Genomic DNA, 25,080 nt, shown 5'->3' with positions numbered 1-25,080 from the left:
TTGCCAAAAAACTTGTTGCCACGCCCACTATAACGCCCACAAACCGCCAAAAACTGTCAGTGTTGAAGACTCTCCCTCGCACTTCCAATAGCTGAGTAACGGGTATCAGATAGTCGGGGAACTCGACTATAGCGTTCTCTCTTGTTTTGTACTGGACTCCGGAGCAAAAACTTTGAACACAAAAGGTATGTATAGTGAAATATTTTTTTGGTGAACCGCTCGGCTGTGCAACAGTGCAGGAGCGAACGAAACAATTAAATAAAGCTAATAGCATTGCAGTTGCTACCGACTTAACATAGAAATGGGCCATTACTTAACATACTAATTTTAGGCAAACAAATCCGCTAGCGACAGCTCTGCTGTACAGATTAAATATTTAAACCCCTTTTGACCTTGTTGGCTCTCGACCCTTGACGCATAAGTCGGAGAGGGCGCGATGTTCGCCAAGTTGACATAACTTAATGCATCGTAATGAATCGGCGTATGTGGGGATGCTACGGAGACTATACTCTATACGAGCCCTTTTGATGTGTTCAAGCACTGAACCCCGATCAATTGTATTATTACTACCAATTGTCCGAATTTAGTCCTGTGTACACAAAATAAACTATTAATTTAAGCAAAAGAGTCTTGAAGCGAACAAATAAAGCGTTATTCAATAGATACGCTCAAACCAAAGACATAATTCGAATGTCTTTGCTCGAACTCATTGCGGCCATGTTGTTCGAGAGTAAGATGTAAAATGCCTGTTTTACGATTGAGCTCTGCCGAAAATATCGCTGATGTACGAGACAGTGTCCTCGGAAACCCGCGACAGCCAATTGCGCGTCGTGCACAGGAACTTGGCCACACCGTCAATGGTGAGCGATACCGGGCGATGGCAACGAACTTCTTTTGGCCTGAAATCAAGAATATAGTTCTGGACATGTGGATTCAACAGGTCGGCGCTACTTGCCACACATTAGATGGATGTTCTGCAAGAGCAGTTTCCGGACTAGTATTAATACAAGTATTACTATCTACACACAGTTTCTGCTGAATTACTAGCATCTTTTTCAATTATGTATACATACATAAATTTATTTGGAATGTCGTCTTATTTTAATTGTGAAAATTAACACACATACATCGTACATTATGTAAAAAGAATCAAAACCATAAATGAAGGCACACTTTAAACAAATAGTACTTACGAAAAACAAATGACGAAAACGATAGAAGCGTACAAAGAAGCGCGTCGCATTTTTGTTGGTTTATTGCGTTTCTGTTTAGTTGCTCTTTGAATTTTGACTCGTCAAGATCGTCAGTGTTTTCTTAGAAATTTAGCGACGGCTTTCAGATTTAAGCTTGTATTTTGCAAGTAGCACACAATGGACAATATTTATAAATATTTAATTTCAATTAATTATGCGACATAGACATTTTGCTAACAATTAATTCGAAAAATAGTCTAGAAACAATCCTTAGTAACGTTTACGAAAGTATTGCAATTGAATATTCTGGAATACCAGTTTCCGAAATTATCCAGAAGCCTTTCAAAGAATCCGTCCAGAAGCCGTTAAGGGAATGCATCTAGAAGCATTTCATGTAATGCTTACAGAAGCCTCATGGAACACCTTCCACTCGAAAAAGAAGTATGACGGAAGGTGTTTGGGAATAATTCCACTTCCGACTAGGTAGTAAAAATTGTTGGTCATTGTGTTATTTGTAAAAAGTTCCCTAGACCACATAACTTTGAATAAACCGAACTTCTGTATGGATGTTTATAAGCAAGATCATCTACACGATAAGGAATCGTACGCGTAATTAATATGGATGATTAAAAGTTGTAAAAGGCCAGGTACAGCGGCTTTCGGAAGTATACTTCATATAATATTTTTTCGCTTGTTTAGTGCTATTGCATATACGAGGGTTGCTGCACTTGAACCTTGCCTACGCCGCTGACATCAGAAAAAAAACCAGGTTCGGGTTCAGATTTGGCTCTTGGGGTCCGGATCAGAATCGAGTCGCATTCCCGGTGTGCGGGTCAATCAGGCGCTATTTGCTTGTTTTACTTGACGGTCGACGGAAAGTTTTCGCACTGCACTTGGCTGCCGCTGACCGTAAAGTTTCCACACCCGCTGCGTGCTTCCCAGCGCTGGCTCTCGTGGTTGTGCTTGCGTCTGCGCCTGCGCTGTGTCGCCGTCGCCGTTCTGCGTCGCGCGAACCGCGTTTAATCAGCCGCGCAGCTCGATCGCGACTCAGTTTTCATTCAGAAGTCAAACGCGCGCTAATCGCAGTCGCTACTCGTGTGCGAGCGCCGAGAGCCAAAAGACAAGAGCCAAAAGCAATTGCGAAAGTAATCATTTTACAAAGTTCTTTGGCAACACTTTGTGAAATAGTTCGGGCCGCGCAATTTGTGTGTTGTGGTTTTTGCAGTTTTTAGATTTCAGATTTCGGTTGGCAGCGATTTACCAACCGAGCTGCTGCTTTCCGCCTTCGGTTGCGGACTTCGAGCTGTTGGCAAGTTGTAAGTTTGTTCGCACATGTGATTTTCATTTTTCGCTCTTTTGCAACTGCGCGCTTGGTCCGTTCACAATAACCATTTTGGTCTGGACGGCGCTCTCCACGCCGAAACACCCTCCCGCTCTCCCCCATCCTCCGCGCGGCAGACCGCCCGTGTTAATCGATTTGTTTGACCCAATAGTGTGGCAACCCTGCTGCCGACGGTTGCACAACCTCAGTTTGGGGGCATTTGATTCGCAGTGAGGATCCGATCCCGATCCTGATGATCTATGTAGAATCCTCCAAATGTGGTCCCAGACGTGATTCCGGCAATTCAGCCCAGTCACGTCTGGGCAGCTGGGCAGCTGCACCCCTGATCAGCTGGGGACTTGCCTATCGTTTGTGCAGCTGTTTTTGGATTCTGGAGTGTTGGTTCCCAATATAACGATAGGTTTCGTTTGACGTGCTGACTTCTCGAAATAATGCATTAGAATTTGCCAGCATCGTATAATTTGTTCACTAGTGAACCGTTGACATTGGGTCCAAAGTAGCAGAAGCGCAATTAGTGCGCTCTAGTCGAATAATTAGCAGAGTGTTTCTTGCGCTAAAAAAACATTTTAATATTAATCCAAAACAATTCGAAACAAGTGCGGAAACCCTTCTCTCAAAACCGGATTTTGGCCTTGGACTTGTCGCAGGGAATCCTGATCGGTGCAAAAAGTTCCCTTGAATATTTTTCCCGTCAACCGAGGTGGTCGAAAACTGCTTCAGGGACCAACTTACGAGGTCGTATGGCTGACTGGTTGATAATGGAATAATGATGGTGAATGCGTCCAGATCGACGATCGCTTCCGCGTTGACTGTAATTGGGCTGGGAATGCGAGAAGGGCTTGCTCATTGTTCTGACACGGACTGGAGCCACTCACTCGCTTCTTGGCAGATGCTAAGGCCACTAAGGTGACAAATACTTTTAAACCGTAAACTGGGGTTTTAGCTTTCCGCATTAACATATGCAAACCATCTTGGTTTCTTCGGGCACGCCGTTTTTCGAATGCCAAGCACGTATCCGGCTTTCAAGCGAGTTTACAGGCTACACACCAATCCCCTTAGATCGCAGATCCGAGATCTGAGGCCCGGTTCTTAAGAAGCCTCTCAAGCTGCCAGCTAAATCTTACCCAAACATTATTTCGCTTAGCCCTCGCCGGCTTGGCCCCGGATTTGGCTCACACCGCTTACTCTATATAAATATTTTAAACACAACAGTCAGTTTGTCTAGAACAGTATCTCGTTTCCTCTTCGATTGATTATAGCTTAACAACTGGGATTTGCGGAAGCCGATGGTTAGGAAAAAAAAACCGCAATCTATTAATTCACGTAAAGCTGTTTTCTTATAGAGATGCTGTTGAATGGATCATATACTTTTGGCTAATCGCCAACGTACAACTTCTTTCAATCTTACAGTACAGTACGTATTCCAAAAATAAACACTTTTACAACGTATAATAAAAAAAACCTCTAAAATAGATTGGATTAAAATGATGACGGCACCTTCAACTCCTAAAATCGAAGTTAGTTACACTGACGGCACTTTCAACTCCTAAAATCGAAGTTAGCTACACTTTTTTGTAACACATTTTGCAAACAAACAAGGAAACGATTGTAACACAGTTTCTTTTAAAAAGGTTATTAAAACCTTTTTTTAAATATCTTTTGAACGTGGTATCGAATTAAAATAATCGAGGTAGCTTTCAAATCGTACTTTAGGCCAGAAAACAACAACGTTAAAGAGTTTAAGCACTACGCCCCAACAGATCAAAATCGGAAAATGTATAATTTTACACTTTCACATCCTTTTCTCATGAACTAATCATCATTAAAAAAAAAATAGGTTTTATAAAGCATTTTAATCAAGGTATAAATGGTTCTGAGATCGGCTCAATATTGTAGTCTACTAGCGCACCACTCTCTCAGTGCTCATCGTCACTACGTGGACTGGGATAACAACACGTACTTTCTTATAATGTCAATTGGAAGGTAGCGTTTTGCAGTGACTAATTAAAAAAAATTAACAGAATTTCGTCCGCCTATGTCTGCGACGTGTACGGCATTAAAAATGTTCCAGAAGCAACAACACTATCGGCCACATCTTCGCACTTTAGACCGAAGATACAACTTTTTCACGCCACTAAAACTGGTTGAAAAATCAACCAGCTTGCATTTCGTTCTGCATTATCTAAGTTCTGTTTTGAGTTTCAACTTTCTCGATGTGATTCGATCAACTGGTAGTAACTGGAATATCAAATACAGGATGCTACACATTTAGTACACATTCATTTAGAAACAGTAGCAGTCTTTGAATTTACGGGAAATTATCTTAAAAGCTTCGGAGTAAATAGCCGTAATTAGTGAGCCAAAGTGCGAACAGCAATCCGAAATGCAGCTGCAACGTCCAATAAAAGAAATATATAGAAAATACCACAAATTGATCGTTACAGAAATCTTTCGTAGTTTAGCTACGGGTGCAGATGTATCCCTAAAACTTCCTTTTGGCAAAATGTGAACCCCATACCATGGTTAAGTATTGTGATCTACAAAACTAGGACATATTTCTACAAAATCAATTATGTAGACCATTATACCCGATTCTCCTTGTTTAGAAGGATCATCGTTTTCAGGATCAGTAGTCGTGTGGGCATCGAGATTTTGGGAACTATAAAACGCCCACAAACCACCCAATACTGTAAAAAATGTTTAAGTTTTTGTTTGTAAAACTGTTTTAAAATTGTAGTATATGTCCAGCCGATCTAGTTATGTCGCTTTGTACTCCCTTATGCTGGGTGACTGGTAGCTCATAGTCAGGAACTCGATGAAAGCGATTTCCCTTGTGTATATTAAATGCTTAAAACATTGTTTGTCTACCCAAATAAATAAAAATTAAGATCAGCCAATATGGTTTAATACAAAAATCTTTGTTACACCTCGTGTAAAAGTAATTTAATCGAGATCACTAGACAAGTGCTTGTTTAGAAAATGCTGAAACCTTTTTAAACTTACCAAACAGGTAAGGCATTCAATGCTAGAAGTGTTAGATTGACTTCTGTCTTTCTGTGGCTACCTTAGTAGAGTCAAAAGCTCCTTACGTGTTAATTGTTTCGCGTGGAATTGCAGTTGCATTGCATGCAAATAATTTAGAATGCATTATTTAGGCAAAATTCAAGTTGTCCCGGAAGCAAAAAGCTAATAGGGTGGAAAAATCCAATCCGTTGAGATCGTGCTTTGCATTGACATGGCAAAAGTATGAGTGATCAGATCAGCCCAAATAAGTGACTAATATGTCCAAAACGCATGCGACGCATTTGCGCCGCTTCTTTTTAATGAACATTTTGCTCGCCGACGCGGTTACTTTACTCGAAATAAATCTGTCCATAAAGCACTTACTTTTTACTTGGGGGTTTTGACATTAAAGATGAAGACGCCGATGGCGTTGAAGCACCACTGATTAAGCTGTCGAGCAGTTTCAAAATGATTTCCTCTCCCAACCACCATCCCTCTACTTCTTTCAACGACCACTTTCTTGGCCAAGGGTCTGCTCCATTCCAGCCAATCTTGAGAGCTCATTTGCGGTTTAGGCACCGCAAGATGAGCACATGTGGAAGTTGGCGAAATTAGTGTGGATTTGTTCAGAGATTTGTGGCAGAGTTACTTTGGGGTGGACGAGCTGGAAAATGTGCCCAAGAAGAGGCCTTGAGATCGCGACTGTTTAGTCGCGTTTTGATTAGCATGGGAAGATAGTATTATGTAACCCCAGCCTGTTGGGGTTCTATGACTGACGAGATGTTTGTCTTGCAGGTGTCATAAGGTAATTGCCGCCCAGTAATGCCAATAATAACACTTGGTAATTATCTACGGAATACTACATGGGAATTACAAAGTTAGATGTGATCCCAAGAGGAAACCTTGAGGTTGCGAATGTGAAACCGTTTTATTGCCACTAAGGTAGTAGCTTAGCAGTGCATTCTGTGCAAGCCTTCTCAGCTCTGTAGCCGACAAAGTCTCTAGGTGAATGTTGATGATATACCTACAGAGTGCAGGTGTCAGACGGTTTCTTCCTAATTCACGCCCATCATCGGTTAATTGCCTGGTGAGTGCCATCATGAAACTGCATATAACGGCTACTCGAATAATTAATGCCCCCGCCCCCAGGTTTAACTGCTGATTATCTACAGTTCAGCCCCCGCTTCCGTAATCGCAGTGAGCCAAAGTGCACTTCAGCCAGACCCTTTGCCCCGCCTCCACGTTGAGCATCGAATATTTGAATTTCGGAGGCTTGCGGTCGAAGTCGGATGTTGGACCCTGATCCAATATTTTCTTTCGAAAGTTGGAGTGCTTCCAGAGGTAAATAAGCAATAAATTGCGGCATGCCCGACCTCCGGCGAAAACCACTTTCGATTACATTCTTACACTCCCCCAGAGTTAGGGGCCAGTACTAGAAATATTTCATCTACATCGGGCGGCGAATTCCCTCCTAAAACGCTGTTCGCGGCTTATTGGCATTGCTGGGTGTGTTCGAGGCAAATAATGGGGCTTGGAAGCTCTGATGGCACAGATATACAGCTCCCGATCTGGGCAAATAGCTTAAAATCATAACAGCCAAGTTGAGGCGCACGATTCCCGCGAAATCTCCTACCTGGGTGTGTGCAGCCATGGACATGAGAAAAGGGCCAAGAAGCCACGTTCGACTTGGCTGTGACTTCCCAGTACTATTTGGACAATTTCCATACACCTTTTGTGTTTGCACGCCGGCTGCGAAAGCGCAACGCTTGACTAAGTTTAATTTCCAGCCAGATTATAGCTGCCGCAGTGGCCTATACTCATCCGCCATTAGCCAAACAGCTCTACCGATCCCCAATTTGGTGGGCGTGGTCACAGGTGTCGGCAGAAGCTATATGTAGACGCGATAATAAGTAGACGCGATTTTAGCTCGATTTCATGGGATTCTCAGGGTCCAAAATGCTCGCAATGATATAAATGGCTCGCCTTTTAATGCAGCCGCATATTTTATTGCCCGTAGAATTGTCACCGACGTGGAACGTCGAGAAAGTCACTGTAAGGGCCGGAATGCGTTTTCATTGGGTCATCTCCGTCTCCAACTGTCACTTTCGGTGGCGATGACAAAGGCAAGAGTCTGCGTTTCGGTCTGGGATCCGACGAGGCCGTTGACTATTCATATTTGGCGTTTGGGTTATTTGCCAACCATAGTCATTATCATTACCACACATTAGCTAACTAAGCCTTCAATTTGAAAGGTGGCTTTGTGTTTTGAGTATTGCGGTGACGTGGCCATTGTGAAATGGGTAAAGTGCCCTCGCCAACATTCCCCAAAAATGCGGTACGAACTGAAGTCCAATTTAAATAGATTTTTATTTTTCTTTGCCTGGCACTGGCATTGTCTTCGACTTTGTCACAGCTCTTAATTTTAGTAACTCTGCACCTCTTTTAATTATTTAATACTGCAACGTATTATTGCTTGTGACTGAAAACTCGCACTCGGATCATACTATAATAAGCCATTTAAATGGCTCAAGTGCTGAGTGGATTTCAGTTAGATCGGAAAACTAATGTTGTACTTCCACATAGCTTTATGTATGGAACTACAAGCAATTTTTGGCACATTCCACTATCATTTGGAAAAGCTTTTGAAAAACTTACCTTATATTGACGCTTAAATTGGACTTCTCCTTGCTTCGTAATCAAGCCAATTTGTTGGGTAGCATTAGAGTAATTTAAAAAAGTGTAAATGAAATGAAATTTATTAAATATACTTTTAGTATAATTTTCAAAAAAAACCAAACTTGATTTAATCTTAATTGTACCAGTTACTCGTAGAGTAAAAGGGTATACTAAATTCGTTTAAAGGTATGTTACAGGCAGAAGGAAGCGTTTCCGACCAAATAAAGAATTGTATCTTGATCAGGATTAATAGCCGAGTTGATCTGGCCATGTCCGTCTGTCTATCCGTCCGTATGAACGTCGGGATCTCAGGAACTAAAAAGCCAGAAAGTTGAGATTCGGCATGCAGACTCCAGAGTCATAGAAATTGGTCGATTCATGTTCCACGTCCACTCTTACACCCACAAACCGCCCAAGACTGCTACGCCCACACTCTTAAAAAATGTTTTAATATTTTTTCATTTTATAGTTAGTCTCGTGAATTTCAATCAATTTGCAGAAAACCTTTTTTGGCACTCTAACGCCCAGAGTTGAAATTCCTCTTCGCATTTCCACTAGCTGGGTAACTAGTCGGGGAACTCGACCATAGCATACTCTCTTGTTTTTCATTTAATTCTTGTTTTCACATTTTTATCAGTATGCCGACTACAGCGTTCTCTTACTATAATCTGCACTCAACAATTTACATCTTCTACCCCCGTCGTTAGTATTTACATTCATTACGACACTGAATCGAGGTATACACTACATCTACATGCCAAACAAATCAACCCCAATTTATATTCCATTATTGCGCTATTAAAATAGCCAGTAGATTAACAAAGAAGCCATAACTGACTTTTGTGAAAGCAAACAACCTATGGCAGAGAAGAAAAGCTTCAAAAATCGTAGGGTCGGAAGCAGCAGACCGGCGAATCTATAGGCATACGCAAATGCGTTTCCGATGACGCCCACGTGTAAATGGACTTCATTTGATCGCTGACCAGTGGCCACAATTATTTGGGCTTTGGTTTGGCTATCTCAAAACTAAATGTGTCAAGATCACTCCAACTAACTCTGCGCTGCAAGTGTCGTTGGCCATATTAATATATTGAAAATCTCCTTAGTATTTCAACACATTCGATTACAATTCGAAGTAAATTAAATGACGTTCAACGTAAAAGAGTTATGGGGCGGAATAATAGTAAAAGCATAGATAAACAAGCTTTAATTGTAGTTGGACTGCATAAGAAAACGGATACATCAATTATATTTTTCAAAATTAAGAACCGGATGGATCAGACGGAAGGTATACCAATCTAAACTATCCAAAGTATTCCCTGATCTAAAAAATTTTTAACTTAGATTAATAAGTTTCGTAAATAAAATGCCAGCAGTGGCTAATGCGTTGCCACAACCAAGCAACTGTAAAGACTACGGCGAAATAGAAGCTAGATATTGCTCTGCCACCTGGACAACTCTATCGGTTGCTCCAGCATCGTCATCCGGGGCACAAAGACGGCCATTAGAACTAGATCATGACACTTTAGATGCTGATTTGAACGAGTTTAGTGGCGGAGGGGTAATTCCCCAATGAGATGCAACGCAAAGCGCAATGCTAATGGCCACTGGCTGCTCACCAGCCATATGTATTCCGCTCATGGTTTTGGCCAGGCCAGCACAAGTGAGTCAAGGGCGCAGGTCTCACTGGCCATCGTGCGTTTTGAGCAGCCCAATCACGTAGAGAAGCTTTTTGGACTAGAATATGAAAAAATATTAATATAAAACAAGAGAGAACGCTATAGTCGAGTTCCCCGACTATCTGATACCCGTTACTCAGCTAGTGTAAGTGCGAAGGACAGTTTTTGGCGGTTTGTGGGCGTTAAAGTGGGCGTGGCCAAAAGTTTTTTGGCAAATAGATAGAAATTTACAAGACTAATACAAAAATGAAAAAATATCAAAACATTTTTCAAAAGTGTGGGCGTGGCAGCTTTGGGCGGTTTGTGGGCGTTAGAGTGGGCGTGGCCAAAAGTTTTTTAGCAAATAGATAGAAATTTACAAGACTAATACAAATATGAAAAAATATCGAAACATTTTTCAAAAGTGTGGGCGTGGCAGCTTTGGGAGGTTTGTGGGCGTTAGAGTGGGCGTGGCAAAAAGTTTTTTTGCAAATCGATAGAAATTTACAAGACCAATACAAAAATGAAAAAATATTAAAACATTTTTCAAAAATGTGGGCGTGGCAGTTTTGGGCGGTTTGTGGGCGTTAGAGTGGGCGTGGCAACCTGAATCGACAAACTTGCGCTGCGTCTATGTCCCTGGAGTCTGTATACTTAATCTCAACTTTCTAGCTTTTGTAGTTCCTGAGATTTCGACGTTCATACGGACAGACAGACGGAAAGACGAACAGACGGACATGGCCAGATCGACTCGGCTACTGATCCTGATCAAGAATATATATACTTTATATGGTCGGAAACGCTTCCTTCTGCCTGTTACATACTTTTCAACGAATCTAGTATACCCTTTTACTCTACGAGTAACGGGTATAAAAATAATTTTTTGAAAAAGTGTGTGTGACAGTTTTGGGTCTATAGAAATTTACCAGACTAATAAAAAACATCAAAACATTTTTCAAAAGTGTGGGCGTGGTATCTTTGGGCGGTTTGTGGGCGTTGAGACAATATCATATCATATTTTAACGAATCGAGGCAATAATAAATAATAGTAATAATTATGTTGCAAGGACTAAATAACACTGATCAAAGTCGCCCGGAATATATGATCGCTCGATGTGTCAAGTTCAAAAAACTGGTTCGGGTCGACCACTCAGTGGACATGATCTTCGACGGATAGTGGTACTGAAGGGAAAACAATTTCCGGTTCATTTCCTTGCATAAAAGAAACAAGAGAGAACGCTATAGTCGAGTTCCCCGACTATCTGATACCCGTTACTCAACTAGTGAAAGTGCGAAGGAGAGTCTTCAGCACTGACAGTTTTTGGCGGTTTGTGGGCGTTAGAGTGGGCGTGGCAAAAAGTTTTTTTGCAAATCGATAGAAATTTACAAGACCAATACAGAAATGAAAGTGTGGGCGTGGCAGTTTTGTGCGGTTTGTGGGCGTTAGAGTGGGCGTGGCAGCATGATTTAACAAACTTGCGCTGCGTCTATGTCCCTGGAGTCTGTTTGCTTTATCTCAACTTTCTAGCTTTTGTAGTTCCTGAGATTTCGACGTTCATACGGACAGACAGACGGAAAGACGAACAGACGGACATGGCCAAATCGACTCGGCTATTGATCCTGATCAAGAATATTTATATGGTCGGAAACGCTTCCTTCTGCCTGTTACATACTTTTCAAGGAATCTAGTATACCCTTTTACTCTACGAGTAACGGGTATAAAAAGAACTGAACAGCTTGACTCGTGTTCCCTTCGCTCCGTTTTTTAGGTGTGTTGGTAGTTCTCTTTATCTGTGTATGTGTTTCGTAGTTATGGGGTGGTTCGAAACAAATCGAGACCGAGTGAAACCCGAAAACTAAAAAAAAAATACGAGCCCGAGGCAATGACAACAATGTTGTGTTTAATGAGGGGGTGATGGTTGAGCTCTCCCGCTCGCAATGACATAATGCCATTACCCACACACATAAACAGCGTGTGTTGTTCTTTTGAAGCCGTGCCTTCTTCACAGCAGTTGCTTATTTGGTGGCAGCTTGACTCTCTTGGGTGCTAGGCCTGGCAACCCTGGCCAAACGCGAAGAGTGGCTCGCGCCTCCGTTATCAGTGGTTTAAGAGATAAGTGTATTTGCGCCAGCCGGTATTTTGCGCCAAGCTATTAAATACAATGTATCGGCATCATACCAAAAGAGAGTGGTTGCGGAATAACAGTGCTATTTGCTTATGGTGAACAGAGCGTGACGCAACATCGAATGTGAATACGGCTGCAACAGCTGATGCTTCTTCTTGCCCGTCTTGCCATTTACCCGGCGGTCTGCTTCTTGCTGCTTGCCAGCCACACCGCATCCACCAGATACAGATATACAGCGCTCAGTGCCTCTCTTTGGCTCTCTTCACACGACTGCCATGCCGTTTCGGGGTTCTCTCGCTCTTCGCCAGAGCAGCGGGTTTCAGTTCGCATTTCGCTTTGGGTTGTGCCTCCTCGTCTGGTTCGCTTTTTGGGTCAGGCCAGAGCGATTTCCACACAAAATTCCTAGTCTACTGCCGAGATACTACCACTGCAAAACGAACTAAAAGTAAAGTGTTATTCCGATATAGATTGCGTTTCGAACTGATTCGAATTAGAGTGCCTGTCTTTGGTTGTTTAGTGAAGTGTTTTTAGGTTTGACTACTTCCCTGTGTCCTTGCCTGTCGCGTCGGTTTCGCGTTGTGGGAACTACGTAAAGTTGCCGTGTATCGTCTTCCACCCCGAAAGGCTGTCCGTGCCAGTTATAAACTGTTCCGAGTAAAAAACCAACGTGCTGTTCCCTTTTCCGGTTATCAGTTACCTTTACCTGCGAACCAATCTGCATTTTCCGCACTCACGGCCATCTAATCAACTAATCAAGCGCGATAAGAGCCCATTCCAGATTAGGAAGCACCCGGCCAGAACCGAAAAAAACTATTAGATACCACATAAGGCATGTCCGAGCCGCTGAGTTCGTCACGTTGTTGTAACGCATGTGTGTAAAGATATGACATAATTTCGAGACGTTCCGCTCGCACTCTCATCCAACCGAAATCTCTCCCGCTCCTCTCTTAGTCGAATAGAAATCGGAAAAGAGCGGTTGCAAAAGTGCACAGGGGGGCAGAGAAAGTTACCCCTCAACAAGACACCGCCGCGGCGTTCAACCGCCTTCGAATTCATTAGTTAAGCGGAAACACTCGTCCCGCCCACAGCTATCGCCGCCCACCTCCCACATGAAAAGCGCGGCCATCAAGCATATGCAGTGCCAGCAATCTATGTTGCAACCGTCTTAACAAAATCCGCCCACCGGATTAAAATGATTTTTAAATTGATGATAATAAGAAAATAATGAAAAGTAAAACAATATTTTGGATCATAGATATCACGGTTTTATGGGAACTAAATTATCATTTTTTTAATTCATATATGTATGTACATATGTATGTATGTACATATATGGTAATATTTTGTATTTTTTGTTTTGCTAGTTTTTTTCCCTTGCTGCTGTCCGACAAAATAATTACAAGAACAAGAAAGAATGCCCGACTATCTGATACCCGTTACTCAGCTTGTGGAAGTGCCAAGAAATATTTTAACACTAAAAGTTGTTGGAGGTTTGTGCGCATCAGAGTGATAAAGTGTGGGTGTGGCAGCTTTGGGAGGATTTTTGGGTGGTACAACATGCAACAAACTTGCGCTGCGTCTATGTCTCTGGAGTCTGCATTGTAATTTCTAGCTTTTATAATTCTTGAGATCAGGACGTTCTTACGGACGGACAGAGGAACGGACACACAAATATGGCCATATCGACTCGGCTATTGAATCTTATCAAGAATATATATATATATATATATATATATACTTGATATGGCCGAAAACGCTTCCTTCTTTCTGTACTTTTTACGAATTTAGTATACCCTTTTACTCTACGAGTAACGGGTTTAATAATATGTATATGTATGTGTTTACCTATGTTGCTTATATATGTACATATATATTAAAATGGATCGATGGATCTATTAATCATAATAGATTGCATTTATCTGTACATTGTTTACGCGAGTGTTTAAAAATTTTCGAATACGATATGTATTTCGTCTGACGGCTCGAATAATTGTGGTAACCTTCTTTTGTTGGAGGTGGAAAATAGGAAAAGATTCAGTTATTGGGGTTTCACTGTCTGTTTGAATATTTTAGGGTGCTGTGTGGGCTGCCCTTAGAAAGCAGAGGGTTTCGATTACGAAATAACATTTTTCTCCGTTGGATGACCTAATAAATAACAAAAGCAGAAATAGATTATTGCGTCAAGACGCAAAACGCGTTTAAATTTCCATTTCATCAGGTCAACCTGTTGTTGTTCGCCGCCTTTCGTTACCGCGCCGTTTGCTGCTGTGTCTTCTTTTTGGCGACACACATTCGTAAACAGTTTGACCATGAATTCGATTTTGAGCGCAAAAGTACCAAAAACAAAAAGCTAAAACCTAAAAGCCAACACAAAAAGCTAAACGTGAAATGAAAACCCGAAAGCTATAAAAAACCCAGTTCGCCCCGCCACGAATATGTGTGAAATTCCGTAATAATTAATTGATCGACAAGTGCGGAGCTTTGATTTGGTATGCAAGCCATCACCTGCCACTGAAATCGATCATGATCAAGCGGTGGCCCTTGCCTCATCGAAATCCACTCCGTTCTTGCGACAGCGCACCTGTTGTTGGCTGTTTTACGATGGGAAGGCTGGCTTTCCCAATCCCAATTCCACAACCAATTGCAAGGAAACGGTGCCGCCGGGAGTTGGACTGGAAGTCGGAGTCGGAGCTTGCGTCCAACGCACTGCGAATTACACCTGCAGCCCATAAAGTGACGGTCTTTATATACATAGCACAATCAAGAGTCATCCCTCTGTCCAGTTCACAAAGGCAATCAATGCTAAGAGATATGAATTAATTCGTAATGGCCCATGATCGTCAACGCCAACGCCTCTGCCCGCTTGGAAGCACCGGTCGCCGAGTGGTGTCTGCGACTTGGACGACGAAATGGACTACGGTTTAAACTCCAACTCCGACGGAGGCAGCGACTGCGACTGCGACTGCGACTGCGACTGCTACTGCGGCTGAGCTGCAGCGGCCTTAGTTTGTCAGTCCCTGTGGCAACCAGTTAGTCGTGCTCCGGTAGTCGATGTCGACGGTTCGCTGTTTTGTGTGTCGCTCGCCGCCCGTTCCCGCCTCTCTCGCCGCTAATCAAAGTCTCGAATACCGAAGTCTCAAAAACCAGTCCAATCCGATCTACTACTGTATTTCCAAGGACTCCTTTTAACAAGTGATTTAGGCACGGCATGTCAGGCCTAATAAGTGGATTAGTGGGCGCTAGTCTTAGAGCAATAATTGTTGAGTGGCAGCCTATACAGTCTATTTAGAAAACCGAACTATCCGATTATCGCTATAGTTTTATACTTCTTGGTAGACGGGAAAAAACCATCGGTGCAAAAAGAAAGGTAAATTCTCGGATCGATTCCCCATAATGATCTGCCTATTTAGCAATAGAATGGATTGAATTTAACGACCTCTCCTCCAGCCGTAATTTAAATTGCAAGTTAAGTGTATGTCAAATAAATATTAATTATTTGCTTTTACTTATATGCACCTATGCGACGCATTTTGTTTAGTTTGCGTTTAAGTGATTGAACCTGTAAACGCAATAGAAATTTTGGCGGCTGTTTCTGACGCCTACAAATGAGTCTAGGAAGATTTGACGAAGTGCCATGCCATTCAAATTGGCATTCTATACCTTTCTGCATTAATGCAGTCACACACATGCCTGCTTAAGTACGATAAACAAATGTCAACGCTTGTTATTGTTGGCAAGAGCTTGGGATCAAAATCACTTGACCGATGGTATCAATTACTTATGTGCCTCTTACTTTACAAAACCTCTCTTGGCCAATCAATCGGACCCGTCATTCAGCTCTTCAGCCAAGTCAAGAGACTGTGCGCGAAATTCGAAAATCAATACTCAATAAATGGGAGTGGAAAAGAGGATGTTCAGAGCCTCGCGATACATCGCTTTCACCCTCGAAGTACGTATTGTGTCAACAACTGTGGCAACCAGTAGGCATCTCCACCTGCTTATTTTGCGGGCATTAGGTGCCTTTTTTCGGCAACCTTTTTGTAACCCAGCGTACGGGTTATCTTGGCCAGACCAAGAAGTTGAGTGAGTCACACGACACCAGACAATATTCCAACCACCCACCCGTCATCACTAGTCATCGGGTGGCCTGCTCTCGTGGCCCCTTTTTCATTCAAGAAACGTGGTGCGAACCTCTGCGCAAGACCAAAGGGTAAAGCCAGAGAAAAGAGAAACCCTAGCCGCATCACGTGATGATATTGGAACAACGTGGCGCCTTGGCTGACGCCGGTTTAGCGGTGTGTTACTGAATAGGCCAGCTTAGGCGGGTGGAGTGGGCATCGGATGGGGTGTCGCCTTGGATGCCCATGTGGAACGTGTGGGCTTGTGTCGAGCAAACGTAGCTGAAAACAACAAAACCAGGTCAATGAAACAGCAACATTTGGCATGGTTTTAAGTCGGCACAGCTGCTGCCGGCATCGCTTTTCAGTTGCCGCTTCTTCAGCAGGTTTCCAGAGGTGGGCGACCACTCTCAACCCTTTTACATTAGGCGAAGGTAGGCATTGCACACCTAATTACCACCACACCCCACCCCCTCAGCTCGTTTCAGTTTCTTTTGATTTCTGTGCTGACAGCGCTTTTCGCCGGCTACCGTGTGCTCTTTGTATTGCCTTGTTTTGATTTTGAATAAGTATCAATTTTAGTCTCTTTTCGGTGACAGTGGCCTGTATTACTTTCTCGCCGTTATTGCCAAAGGTTATTGGCAAAGGTGTTTGATTGTTTTGTTTGGTGCTCTGGTTGCTTGGATGATCCCACCCTACAGAAGTTAGAAGCTCATAGACGGATGTCAGATATATGTACATAACCAAAAATAAGACAGTTTCTGACTTTGAATTCAATTTCATGTCAGTTCGCAAGTTAAATATAGTTGTTGTTCTCAATATATTTCACTCCCCTTATGCAGTCTACACCTACAAGTGGCTCTCCCACATAGAAAAAACAATTGGCAAATTTTATGCTTGCCAATTTCCTGCCTATAGCCCGTTTTCCCGAAAATCGAATTCAACAAGGTTTATTATTAAACAATTACGACACTCTTTTGTAACGTACTCTGCGGCGTATGAGAAATGCGCACATCAAGCTAAACACTCATTGCCTGGTTTTAAAGGAGTGAGTGCGCGTGCTTGAAGAAAGAGTCCCTTTTAGGCCCACAACGTATCTATGCAAACTTTCAGCTTAAACCATCAACCTTTGAATACTTATTCTTTGAGGTACTTGGGATATATTTGTAAGCAGAATACGAGAAAAAGTCCAATTCCTCGACTACTCATTCCGCGTCACTAGCTTTCATTGTTCCGAAATTTCAACCATATCACGGACGGCCAGGTAGATCGGCTCTGGTGATACTGGTCAAGAATATATGTTATATGTTACTGGCATAAATAAAGAGGAGAACTTTTTGAAAGGTTTTATTGAGCTTATTGTGCAGCACATTTCCACGAACAGTACTCCGCCACGTATTCCTGTTTTGGCTATCGCTTTCGCTTAATTTATCGATTTGCAATAACTGACCGAAAAAGATAAGGTGCTTATACAAACTCCGCGCTGTGCATAAAATAAAAATAAAAAAAGAAAACAGAAGATGGGGCTCAAAACGAGAATGTTCAATTATAAACGAGATGTAAATGTGCCGAACGATTGCTGACAGAGTTGATTTTGGATTTAGTTTGTTGACCTCATTTCTACTGCCGTTTTTTTAAGTGGGCATATGGGGGTTATATCTGGAGGCAAGGGTGGGTATTGAGTGATGCTGTTAGGGGTCTGCTAATATGTGTTATTATTTGTGTGTCTTGTGGACGAGAAGATATGCACATTAGTGTATTTAAATTGAAAGTTAAACTATATTTTCTTGCAGTTTAAAAATCCGCTTGGCACCGCATCAAATGCACTAAGTCCTAAGCACCAAAATTAACCAGATCAGAAGCAGAGCGATATTCTTCAAAACTAAGACTTATACCACCAACCAATTGTACAATCAACAACACGAAATACAAGCAAAAACGGATAGAAGCAGTCAGCGACAAACACCAACCACTACTCAAGAACACAATGGCCTTAATTATGAAATACATTGACAGCATAAGCAGATACATGGACTCACATAGTGGTAAGTACCAGACTTCTAGGGTGTCGGATTATTCGCTAATTTGGCTAACCTTGATTTTGGTGGACTGCAACCAGCTATCGCACCACAGGGAACAACTCAATGTCGCTGCCCTTCCGCACGTTTCTCTGCGAAACATCGGGGATAAATAGTTTTTGACACTAGTTCTCTAATTGGCAAGAGAGGTTGGTGAATTTGGTAAAAATGGCTTTTCCAATCTCCAAGCTCTCTGCCTTAATTCGTTACGAGAACTATTATTTTTTATTTACATGCTGAGACCGAATACAAACGCCATTCCCTGCTTATTTCCAAGCAATTATACATATATAAATATATATATACTTTATAGTTTTGTATACTGCAACATACTGTTTTTTAAAATGGTAGGCCGTTTCTAGCTAACTACGCAAAACGAGCTAAAATTATATTTCGACACTATTTATTTGCCTATATGTATATGTATGTACATATATGGTCGTACAAGCATTCAGGCTTGATCAATCGCGTTTGTTTATTTTACCCAGTGTATAATCTTATGTATAAATATAAATAAATATATAAATTTGATGAAAAAACTTCGAATGTGCAATGAAGTTTAGTATAGGGGTGGGTATGCTGGCATGCGGTTACTATCTATATTTTACAAACATCATGGTCAATGACGGTGTACGAAGGTGATAAGAACACAGCATTCGCTTATCTAGAAGATTTTGACAATGTGTGGATCCTTTTAATCTTTTTTATAGCAGTGGTCAACACCGACTCCTATAATTATAATGTTTTCCTTTCGCACAGACTCGAGGACAAAGGGCTGGCCCATGATGTCGTCCCCATTCCCCACACTAGCCGTTTGCCTCACATATGTCTATCTGGTCAAGGTGAGTACCGAGTAGCAAATTGGAAGTTATCGGTTGCCCAATTTGGACTTCTTAGTAGTAGTTTAAAGATAAGAAGGTGGTCGGTCTGACTAGATCGATTGTAGGTCGGTTTATGACAGTAGTGTTTCCCACAATAAACTTATCAACTTCGTGATAATAAAACGGGATACAATTAAATACCTTTACGTCTGCCGGCTACTATATAAAGTTGATACCACCATCCATCCACAGGTGCTGGGACCCCGATTAATGGAGAACCGAAAGCCTCTGAATCTGCAAAATACTCTAGTCATGTACAATGCCATACAGGTTGTTTTTAGCGCATGGCTGTTTTATGAGGTAGGTATTCCCGTCCCACCCATCAGATCTCGCCCTTGTCCCATCATCCCAGCAACTTATTATCGCGTGGCATCGTCGCTGGACCAGACCACGCTTCTGTGGACCGCGGAGGATGCTTTCCAATAAAATTTAACCTATTCTTGCTGCTAATGTATCTGTTCTAGTGCTTGATGGGCGGCTGGTGGGGCTCGTACAGCTTCCGGTGCCAGCCGGTGGACTACACAGATAGTCCCACATCCCGGAGAGTAAGTGTCCCTGTCTAAACGGCATCGCGCTAGCGTACCTATAAGTGTGTGCTGATCCGATATAACCCCAACCAGTTCAGAGAAATAGCTAATACCGAAGTTATTTGCGTAAAATTCAGTATATGCAGTCCAGGAAATCTAACGCGGCTTCTGCTTAATCTAATCCTAGCACATTGTTATTGATCTGGCCACTGAACTAGCCAACGCTTTTTGGAGTGCTGACCAGCCACGCCTCGCCTTGTAGTCTTTTCATTGTATTAACCGCCTATTGTACTCAAAAAAAAACCCCGACTACCAGAGACACCTGCGCCAGCTTTGGGCGCCCGGCTTTGACTAATACCGACCAAGTACCCTAACGCACCTCATGTGCAAGACCCATTTGTCCTGTTCTGACCAGCTGCTGCTCTGTTTTGTATGTATATAAACGCTAGTCAAACACCACTGCTTCAGATAAGACCGGTGGATAATTTGCTTCAATTAATGAAATTATCGCGTTTAAGCCTAAGCTGATACCATCTAAGTGCTGTATACTTACACTAACCCCCACACCGCCAAAAATGCACCTCTAGAAATCTAGAAATAGCTGACAGCTAAGTAAGCGACCTGAAAGAGACGCCTTTCAGCCAAGATCCGGTGACGATGCCAATACCAGTACCAGTACCAATATATCTATCACGAATCATCCAAGAAATTGAGAGCCAAGCAAAGATATATAAGTTACCTTCTGTGCTCTACATTTCCAGATAGGAATTTCCGGTTGGCTAACTGGACATTATAGCTTCCGATGTCAGCCAGTCGACTATAGTAATAATCCTAGAACGTTAAGGGTATGTGTTAACCGCCACAGGCAGTAATATAACAATCTAGATAACGAATAACGATAAGCTGTTTGGTTACGTTTTATTTCCTTTTTGGTGTGAGTGCACGAATAGTTATAGATAACCATATACGCACATTTACTCATAGATATACACATTAAAATACCTATGGAGATGGACCATTAAAACACAAACTCTAATTTACGATGTTGTGGGTGGGGGTCATTGTTTACGTCTTGAACAAAACTCCTGCAAGCACCTAAACATATTGGATGCCCACAAAACTGTCTTCTTTTTCACAATCACTAAACTTAAAATTCTCAGTTCCAACTTCAATAATAGACTATCTGTTTCCTAACGATCAAATCTATCCGCATTCCACCTAAATTACATTAGTTCTAATTGAATGTTGATCATATTAACGCAACTTAAACTCAATCGAGTGTTCATATGTGTTTAAATTATTTATTATTATTATTTTGCAACAGTACTCATGAGTCAATGACGACTGCACTCCCTATTCCATCTGTAATGAATGAGAGACTCAAACTCTTGCATTTAACTGCCACCCAGATGTTCTCATTCACAGCATTGAATAGGGATGCGTAAATCTCAGTCCAAACGAATGTTAAAAACACGTTTCACAGCTACATACAACAGATTTAATAAGAATACATCTCTCCCCCTTGTCCCTAAATCAGATGGTTCATGCCTGCTGGTGGTACTACTTCTCAAAGTTCACAGAATTCATGGATACGGTGAGTGACAGATCAAAGAGACCGCGCTCTGTAATTGTTTCATTTATCAACCTGTTGCGTTTTGCCACAGATTTTTTTCGTGTTGCGCAAGAAGTCGAGCCAGGTTACCACACTGCACGTCATCCATCACGGCTGCATGCCCATGTCGGTCTGGTTCGGCGTTAAATTCACCCCGGGTGAGTTGCTGTGTGGGTATACGATGAAGTCCATCCTCTGACCCACCGAATTCTATGCACCCCTCCAGGTGGTCACAGCACCTTTTTCGGGCTGCTCAACACTTTCGTCCACATCGTGATGTACACCTACTACATGTTCTCCGCTATGGGTCCGCAGTACCAAAAGTACCTCTGGTGGAAGAAGTACCTGACCACCCTGCAGATGGTAAGCTGCATGGAACTTTACTTTGTGCCTAGGCTAATCCGCTACTCCCCCAGGTTCAGTTCATCTTGATCATGGTGCACGCCTTCCAGCTGCTCTTCATCGACTGCAACTATCCGAAGGCGTTCGTCTGGTGGATAGGCATGCACGCCGTCATGTTCTTCTTCCTGTTCAACGAGTTCTACAAGGCAGCCTACAGGAGCCGCATGATGGTAAGTTCGCCCCGGAAATGGGCTTTAATAGCTGACCGAAATCAGCAAGTAGCGGCGAAGTGGCCGCTCGATTATTATCAATCTGAAATTCCCACGTTGCCGAGGAGGTTTTCAGATTCCGGTCTGTGTTATTGAAAATGAAAACGAATACCTAACAGAAACGACGCGATTCGGAGCTGTGAGGCAAACGTGGTTATATCATCATGCCTGCACTGCACCTTGCGGCCTGCCGTTTACAAATGCGCAAGATGTTGTGGTCCAAATTCATTAACGAGATTTCGTCAAGTAGGTCTCTGGCAACTCCAGCACTGGGCGTTGGTACATATCGTTAACCGGCTTCGTTTCGGCACCCAGCATTTGCTGAGCGACGCGCCGCAAGAGTGAAAGTTTAGCGGAAAGGCAAGTCGCACTGCTTCGGAGTCACCGACAGCGAAAGGAAGACAATGCCAGACTTACAGACCAACGTTTTTAAATGATACGTGTGTCGTTGCCGTCATTAGAGTGCTTTTAAGCTTGAGGGCTCGAAAAACTTTAATCTATAAAAAACTATAGAGAATGCTATAGTCGAATTCCTTGACTATTAAATACCCAAAGGGAGGAAGAGTACGGGATTGTCAGTCCGACCTTCCATTAAGACCGACACTAGGAAAACTACCTGTTCGGTTGCTGAACGGCACATTGGCACACTTCTCAGCGTAAACTCGCACGTTTGAGTTCTCAGCACATTGCTGGATTGCATCCAAGTATTCATGTAGTCCAGAAGAGGCAGCAAAAATATTTTTGCTGTATTGTCCGAGTATGTGGCTACGAGCACATTTTCTTCCTCTACTTTTGTCACTGGTGTGTGAGTAGGCATGTCCGAGCCAAATACTGTGTGGGCCGCCTTGGGGAACTCCAGCTGCCTTCGTCTTCGTTGACGATTTGAATCGATCAGCAGAGAAAATCTACAAGCGACGAAACGATTTAACCAATGCGAATTGAATCAAAGCTTTTTAGGAAAATGTAATGTCGCAGTCTTGTATTTAATGTTATTGCAATAACATTGCCAAAATATTGATTCAACGAATAGAAATGCGGCTCTTGAGCAAACCAATAGAAATTGGCAAGGCAAAAATTGAAGTGGAACAAAATATATTTTAAATTTTGTAGAATTGCGAGCGTGACAGTTCGGGGAAGTTTGTGCCGTTAAATTGGGCGTGGCCATCAAGCTGCATTATGCATTTTTTGAATACATTTATACGTAATCGAATCGATTTGCTTTATTTGTTCTTCTTTCAGAAGAGAAACGGAGCCCTGGCCAACGGACACGCCAAGCCCAACGGCTACTGCAAGAGCATCAACGCCCATGACGATCTGGCCATGCCCAACCATGCCACCACGGAGGCGACAGCGACGCCCGTATCTAAGACCAGTGGGAGCAGCGCCTTACTGAGCAATGGGCATTCTAATGGGGTGGATAACGTCTACAAGCAAGTGGCAAACGGCAGCGCGCACAAGGGATCCAACGGAGGACTGACCAACGGATATGCCACTAAGCTGCTGGACGACGCTTCCCAGGAGCTGAAACAGCGAAAGACGCCAAAATAATATCGGGGCAAGGAGGGGCGGCGTCAGCACAGAGCTTAGAACGCGGCAAGAGCCAGTAGCGCCAGGAGCTTCCTGGAAAGGGCCGGAGCTCCAAGAGTCATTTTAAAAGGCACACACAACTTCATTTCCGCTCACAAATCCTCATCGTAGACCATCCACTTACAAAATTCCAAGTCAGGACTCACGTTCTTGGGTAGCTCGGAAAATATGCTAAGTAAGCGCGTAAAAACACTATTAGTCCTGACTGTCGAAGGCATTGCATGGCTGCTTCTCCCGCAGACCCAAATTCATACACTTGAACATAGAAATATGCGAATGGTGGCAAGCATTCCCCAATGGGTATACCCATTGAGGCATATGCAGATGTATAGGCATTGCGAATGCATATGCACCCGTTCTCTAGCCGACTTTTTTAAATACGTTTTGTTGCTTCTTTTTCTTCTTTAGTTGTAAAAATCTTATTTATCATAAGTATCCTGGCGGATTGTATAATACAAAATCAACTATCGCAAATCAAGATTTCAACTAATCGAAAACGCTAACGGAAGCCCAGCAAAATCAATATAAAGCTAAAACTAATGCAAATGCACTTAGATTGTGTGTAAGCAAAGAATTCAACTATTTAAGCATAGAATTTAATTTATATATGTGTATATATACATATATTTACATGTATTATTGAAGTAAATAAAAACAGCAGCAGTCTACGGCAAGTTTTGTAAATGTATAAAGCAAAAAACAAGTGCAATTTAAAATTAGGCACAATAATTGTTAAAAAAAAAAGTCATTCAAAAGTAGCATTCAGAGAACTACAAACGCAAATATTCGACAATTTTGTGAATCTTATAACAGTATAAAAAATAATGTACGAATCCATTAAGAAATCACAGACTATCTAATTACCCATAAAAAGTTTCATTAATTTATTACGAATAAATTATGCAGCTAAGCTAAAAACGAAAGCGCGAGATAACAACGGTGTATACCAAACAAACACACAGCAACAATATCAAAACAGATTAAACACAAAAAGAACTAACCATAAGATCGATCCACTTCAAAGCGAGCATTAAATTACTAAATTGTTCAAATCAAAAAACAAAGTAGACTAAGTCCCACACTCTAGGTTTGCAAATGCAATACGTTTTGTATGCAATTTTTGTGCAAACATTACCTATGTAATTAATATTATACAAATAGAAAACAAAAATATTTAGAAATCTAAGTAAAAATGGAGTGGAGCATTTTTTCAATAAAATCACTAAAATTACATCTTTAATTTATCTATCCAGCAAGCCATTTCGATTTCTCAGAAATTGCATTTTCAGATCAGAAAAATAGATGTATCTAATTAAATAATTTTTTATTAACATTATTGTTAATAATGTTTTAAATGTTTTAAATTATACATGTGTGCCGTCGCATTTGCTTATGAATTGACGGAAATAGTAAGGTTAGAACTTAGAATTACAGCTTCTGCTAAGAACTACGTGTGATAAGCATACCGTTGAAGAGGGCCAAAGACAAAATATTAAAACATATATGTAGTTTAAGTGGGAGGCAATTTTACAATTCAATATGTCAGTCAAGTCAAACAACGTCAACATCTTCCTAAAGTCAAAACGAAATCAAACCAGCTTCGAAACTTTTCAACTTAGCAGCATTAGAACTCGGGCGCGTTGCAAGTCTTTGCTGTTAAAGTAGGAA

General features: G+C 42.0%; 1 protein-coding gene across 6 annotated transcripts; it reads left to right on the top strand.

The window, feature by feature from the left end:
- The first annotated feature begins 2,256 nt into the window (after positions 1-2,256).
- LOC6535298 (elongation of very long chain fatty acids protein AAEL008004) lies at positions 2,257-24,652 on the top strand. Of its 6 annotated transcripts, XM_039376859.2 has the most exons (11): positions 15,012-15,365; positions 17,910-18,161; positions 18,954-19,036; positions 19,268-19,375; positions 19,540-19,620; positions 20,364-20,447; positions 21,140-21,196; positions 21,267-21,372; positions 21,441-21,577; positions 21,631-21,786; positions 23,065-24,652. In XM_039376859.2, the coding sequence occupies exons 2-11, from the start codon at positions 18,104-18,106 to the stop codon at positions 23,371-23,373; spliced, it is 1,179 nt and encodes a 392-aa protein (XP_039232793.1). In that variant the 5' UTR covers positions 15,012-15,365; positions 17,910-18,103; the 3' UTR covers positions 23,374-24,652. The 6 variants fall into 6 exon arrangements, with proteins under 6 accessions (XP_015047034.1, XP_002095954.1, XP_015047031.1 ...); XM_015191548.3 differs by lacking the exons at positions 15,012-15,365; positions 19,540-19,620 and adding an exon at positions 2,257-2,509; XM_002095918.4 differs by lacking the exons at positions 15,012-15,365; positions 20,364-20,447 and adding an exon at positions 12,141-12,443.
- Positions 24,653-25,080: the final 428 nt, after the last annotated feature.

Source organism: Drosophila yakuba, chromosome 3R (genome assembly GCF_016746365.2).
Source record: "Drosophila yakuba strain Tai18E2 chromosome 3R, Prin_Dyak_Tai18E2_2.1, whole genome shotgun sequence".
NCBI lineage: Eukaryota > Metazoa > Arthropoda > Insecta > Diptera > Drosophilidae > Drosophila > Drosophila yakuba.
The sequence above is the reverse complement of the archived record's forward strand: the minus strand, read 5'-3'. Positions and strand labels throughout refer to the sequence as shown.